This window comes from Nicotiana tabacum, chromosome 19 (genome assembly GCF_000715075.1).
Source record: "Nicotiana tabacum cultivar K326 chromosome 19, ASM71507v2, whole genome shotgun sequence".
NCBI lineage: Eukaryota > Viridiplantae > Streptophyta > Magnoliopsida > Solanales > Solanaceae > Nicotiana > Nicotiana tabacum.
Genome location: NC_134098.1, coordinates 55,032,743 through 55,038,320, shown reverse-complemented (window position 1 = coordinate 55,038,320; position 5,578 = coordinate 55,032,743). Strand labels below are relative to the sequence as shown.

The following is a 5,578-nucleotide window of genomic DNA, read 5'->3' as shown; positions in this document are numbered from 1 at the left end:
AGTGCGTACACGGGCTAAATGTTGAAATTCCGATTTTAGCTACGTAGTTTCCTTTTCATGTCCTATTTGAGTTATCTAGCATGTTGTAGTTATCATGTTTAGCCTAATTTCACATGTCTACTTGTGTTATCTCCTATTTGCGACTTGTATCATATGTGTAGTTGAATTACTTGCTTTCTTCCGTATTCATTACTTTAAACTACTATCCTTGGAATATCATTTATTTAGTTGTTGTGTTTTGGCTTCCGTGTTATTGTTGAGGTGATTGTTTGATTGTTTGCACGAGGTTTCTGCTGTGTGGTTTTTATTGTTAGCACGAGGTTTCTATCGTGTGGTTGTTATTATTGCACGAGGTTTCTGCCGTGCCGTTGTGATTATTGATACGCATGTGGTGGTATAAGGTCTTAGTGTTGAAACGCATGCGGTGAGATAAGGTGGTCTTGATACGCGTGGTTAGTAGGGAAACTACTAGAAGTCATGCGGTGTGATAAGGTGGGCTAAAATGCGGGATGCTATTTCGGAAAAATAATTTTCAAAAATCCAATATAAAGGCTCGCACGGTAATATAAGAAAAGACTGTGATTTGTTCTTACGATTTGGGACTACGAGGCGGTACCTCGGGAGTGCCCTGTTGTTATTATGTATTTGTTGTGTTGTCTGGTTATTGTTTTCCTTAACATGTAAAATTCTTGTTTTCCTTTCATGTAGCATTAGCTTTCCTTGATTCCATGTTGTTACTTCCCGTAAATTCTTTATTGCTCACTTCCCTGTCATTTTCATTATATCATATTATCTCTGTCCTGTCTTTTATTATTCCTGTAGGGCCTGACCTGACCTCGTCACTACTCTACCGAGGTTATGCTTGGTACTTACTGGGTACCGCTATGGTGTACTCATACTACGCTTCTGCAATCTTTTTGTGCAGATTCAGGTACTTTCTATCAGACCAGGCATCAGTAGTGTGTTGTGTTGCTACTTTGGAGACTTCAAGATACACTTGCCCGTGTCAGCAGGCCTCAGAGTCCCCTTCTACCTTGTTTTTCCTTGTTCCCTTACGTTTTTAATAGACAGTGATGTATAGGATTGTTCAACATTGTATCTAGAGTTTGTGACCTATATCTCACCAGGTCTTGGGATTATACGTACTGATTTTTTGGTAGATTCCATTTATGAAAATGTTGGATGTTCAAGTTTTAATCTCTTATTTAACATTTCCGCATATTCTTAGGCTTACCTAGTCTTAGAGACTAGGTGCCGTCACGATATCCTACGAAGGAAATTTGGGGTCGTGACACTTTGACCATTCGTGTTAGATTAAAACCACGTATCCTTTAAACTGTGTACAAATTTAATTGTTACTCATTTTAAGGGTAAACGGCGATATTTTTTACTTTTTTCAATAGAACCAAGTCGGAAATTAGAGAATTAGAATATATTAAACTTAATAACTAGCTATGGCTATTTAAAAATAAAAACCTAACCTGGATATATTGAGCACGAATCGTTGATCAAGTCTAATACAAATGAAACTTAAAAGCTTTATTTAAAATAAAATAAAAAAAGAGCAATTACACAATGATAAATTAAGATAACAGTAGTGGTGGTTCAAAGTAGTCAAAGTTGAATGTTTCAATCCCATTCAAGTTGAGATCAACAGTATCAATTTCCCCATTCCATGGATTTTTCAAGTCATTGCTATCAACAGATCTCATGGCACGCCAAATCAAACTGCTACATTTGAAACCCGATCCAAATGCCATTTGCCAAATTCGATCATTTTTCTTGATCCTCCCCTTAGCTTCTGCATATGCAAGTTCATACCAAACTGAACTACTCGAAGTATTCCCAAATCGTCGCAACGTAATTTTTGAAGCTTCCATACTCTCATCACAAAACTTCAACATTTTTTGCAATTGGTTTAGAACTGGCAATCCTCCAACATGAGGGAAGAAATGATCAACCGCTGTATTGAATTTTGGTACGTACTTTTTCACATTTGCAACCCCTAGAAATCGTCTTATAAGATTTTTAAAGAAAATGTATTTTTCTGAGAAGGGTAGGATTAAAGGACCTAATAAGGTAAGGTTTGTTTCTATAGCATTTGTTGCTGCGACCAAAAGATCTTTGGTTATGGAAACACCAATTAAACCTTGTTCATCTTCTTCTAGGAAAATTGATTTGTATGAACGATCTAAACTTGCGTCATGATTATGGACATCATGAAGGAGTTCGTACTTGGAAAATTCCTTATCAAATGGTCGATTGGAAAGTAGAATGGCAGCTCCACCAACTCGAAATGTGCAATTTGATATGAATTTGGACTCGTCATTTCCCACGTAGATGCAGTCTGTAGTGTTCTCTGTACTCAATATTAAAGCACAGGTGTTTTCATGCACCTGTTTCCCATGTAATATGAAAGTTGAATATCACTTGTTCTAGTATAGTAAAGTAAACAACCGTGGAAACAAGGCACCGACACGAGCTAGCAGCGTTTGAACAATATTTGGTTAAAAATAAGAAGAAGAAAAAAAGAGCACTAGTAGATATTAAAGTTTTAAAAATAGTATTTGGAAAATGATTCATTTTGGTTTGGATAAAAATTTCACTTGAAAAAAAGGTGAGATTTGTAAGTAAAACATATTATTTAACTAGAAAACACTCATAAAATATGAAATGTATATACTTCAGCTTATTGATGGTCATTTAATATTTGCATTTAATGAAATTATTTTTGATGTTTGAATTGTATGAATGCATCAAAAAAATAAATCATTAAATGCAACTACTTAATGACCATCAATAAGCTGAAGTATATAATGGGCAGTATTACTGTCATTAGTTTATTTAGATAGATTTCTTTTTCTTTTCAGCCATTTCAAAATGTTTGACACCAATCCTCAAATAATATGTTACTATTATTCAATAAATTATCTTTCAAAATTTTCAAATTTTAAGTTTTGATATAGTAATGTTTTATCAATCAAACTAGCTAACTTTTTAAGGACTACTTTTGCTACCATGATCATAATACTTAAATTAACATCTTAATATTGTGACTAGTCAAACATATATATCTGAATAAAATGAAACAGAGAAATATTAAAGCATAAAAAACTTAGGGTGTAGTTACCTGAAGAAGTTGGTTGGCAAGTCGGATGGCCAAGAGTCCAGCAGTACAACCCATTCCAGTAAGATTATATGACAAAATATTGTGGTTCAGCTTGTAACGATTAACTATCATAGACGATAAAGACGGCACAGGATGAAAAACAGAGCAATTCACTATTAGTATGCCAATATCCTTAGGCTCAACAACTTTAGTTTTTTCAAATAAATTGTCCAAAGATCCAAACATGACAAACTCAGCCTCTTTTCTTGCTAAATCCATGCATGGATTAGGAGGATCTTTATGCAAAGCCTCTGGCAAATAGGTGTTATCACCTAAACCTACCTTGTCCATTGTCATCTTCATGTAATCCATCATTTCTTCAGAGTAATTTCCAAGAATTTTCACTCTTTCTGCTGCCATTATTTTTGTGCACATTTGTGAAATTGGGGGCTTTGAACATGCAAAATCTATCAAGAAAACTTTTTTAGAACGCATTTGAATGAAACGCCGCACTACTCCCCATATGAAAATAAGCAACGCCCAGAAGAATATTGAGTTGACAACAAACATCTTGAGAGAAAATAAATAACTTTTTTGCTTTAATTTGTTCTTGGGATACTGACGAAGGAGCGACGTCCTACGGTTATATATAGGAAAGTGAGTGTAGATATTGCTTTCAAACGGTAGAAATTAAAAGATCAATCTTTTTTACTATACTCTGATGCTTCTTCATTTTCTTTATGGTTTAATTTTAACTACTTTTTTGGCCACTCATTGGAAATGTTTCTTTACCCATAAAAGAAAATAAAATAGTTAAAAGTTCAAGTAAATATATAAAAGGTGTTATGCTTGCAGTCGACATAAATATCTACACTATGGTAATAAATATCTTAATTAAGATCACACTTCTAGTGGATATTGTTAACGTGGGGGGAATTCCGCTATTTATTCAAAATTGTTGGAGCTGCAATCGTGTTTAGTTTAAGTTTTATGCAATATAAAGAATACTCACACAATCGAGTAGTTGAAAAATAAATCACATGTAGCAGTTTGTAATAATAAGCATTAAACCTTAAAAAATGATAATTAAGTTACTTGCTGGACGATAATCGATTAAGTTGCAAGTGATAAAAATCCATGATACTGTTAATATATGTACCTTAAAATCATGGCTATAATAAGGGTATATATGTTCAGCTTATGGGACCATATTGAAGACACTGTACCTCAATTTTGTCACTCAACTATCGCGTGTGTAATGTATGTTACTGTCTGCATGTGAAATTAATTGTAACTCCTACCAAATTCGGTTACATTTAGGACGTGCTGTTTTAAGGGGTGGATGTTGAGGGTTGGCGACGGATTCACGTGAATTTAGTAGTTTTTACCCTTATCATATATATATATTATAAAATTACTAAATATTTTTTAATATTTGAGTGAGAACTCACTTATTGTTGTAGTACTAAACTTAAGATCGTTGTTGTAGGAACTCATAAATTTAAAATTCTAAATACGTGTCGTTTTCAATCGACGGAAAGAGTTATGACGTAGTCAATGAACCAGCTGTCTGAGGAACTAAAATGACAAAGAAAAATCTTCTAAAGATTCAGAATATGAAGAGAGAGAACTCAAGAAAGAAAGGAGGACTACGATCTTTAACTGCACTGGAAAAAGACCAAAGGGCAAGGGATAGTGAAGCCAATGTGTTAAGGAAAAAACACTTTAATACATGTTCTATGTTTGGAAATTTTATTCGAGGACCACGTCCATAGAATCCTGGTGGACCATGCCTGTTAGTTGTTGGAAGATTGAAGCCATCAATTGCTTAATTATGCAGTTATTAAATACTTAGGTACCTCTAAACTTCACACTACCATATACATTTCTTTGAAACATTAATTACGCCTAAAGTGTATTATACAATTGTTTACTCGTAAAACAGTACAGTTTAATTTATATGTGGTTTCTAGACAAGTGAATTAATTTGATCCTGAAATAATATAATAATCAAAGAAATACGCAGTACTTAGCCTTGAAATGTAGATGAAATAGCAAAGATAGTGATTCCTTGAACACGATTTTCGAATACACCAATGATGGGATCAAAAAGCAAGAGAGTGAAATTGTATAAAGCTTTGTATAGAATATAATATATGTTCTTGCCAGAAATTTTGTGTCCCTTACAATGATAACTGAGCTCACTATTTATAGCTATGTCAAGGGAAGAAGGTCCTAGGATCGTGCCCTCCTTTAATGTCAATTATGAGGATCATTGATGAAGATGTAACGTTGAGCGTAAATGCCAAATTCTTTGTAACGGACCGTCGCTCTTAATACTGTAGAATATTCTTTAGTAAATACTATCGGGCGCATAGCATTTAATACACTTTTATGAACGTTATCTGTTCCGATGACAAGCACAGTGGCTGCGTTCGGTCCTCATCCATTCCATCTTGGATTCCATGT

General features: G+C 34.1%; 1 protein-coding gene across 1 annotated transcript; it reads right to left on the bottom strand.

The window, feature by feature from the left end:
• Positions 1–1,461: 1,461 nt before the first annotated feature.
• LOC107806171 (3-ketoacyl-CoA synthase 11-like) lies at positions 1,462–3,772 on the bottom strand. Its single transcript, XM_016630280.2, has 2 exons — positions 3,131–3,772; positions 1,462–2,396 (listed from the first exon to the last, which is right to left on the bottom strand). The coding sequence occupies exons 1-2, from the start codon at positions 3,677–3,679 to the stop codon at positions 1,584–1,586; spliced, it is 1,362 nt and encodes a 453-aa protein (XP_016485766.1). The 5' UTR covers positions 3,680–3,772; the 3' UTR covers positions 1,462–1,583.
• Positions 3,773–5,578: the final 1,806 nt, after the last annotated feature.

Excerpts from the sequence above, each read along its gene's own strand:
- LOC107806171 (XM_016630280.2), bottom strand. The coding sequence starts at position 3,679 with ATGTTTGTTGTCAACTCAATATTCTTCTGGGCGTTGCTTATTTTCATA. Across the intron at positions 2,397-3,130 it reads TTGCCAACCAACTTCTTCAG|GTGCATGAAAACACCTGTGC; the intron begins GTAACTACACCC and ends CATGGGAAACAG.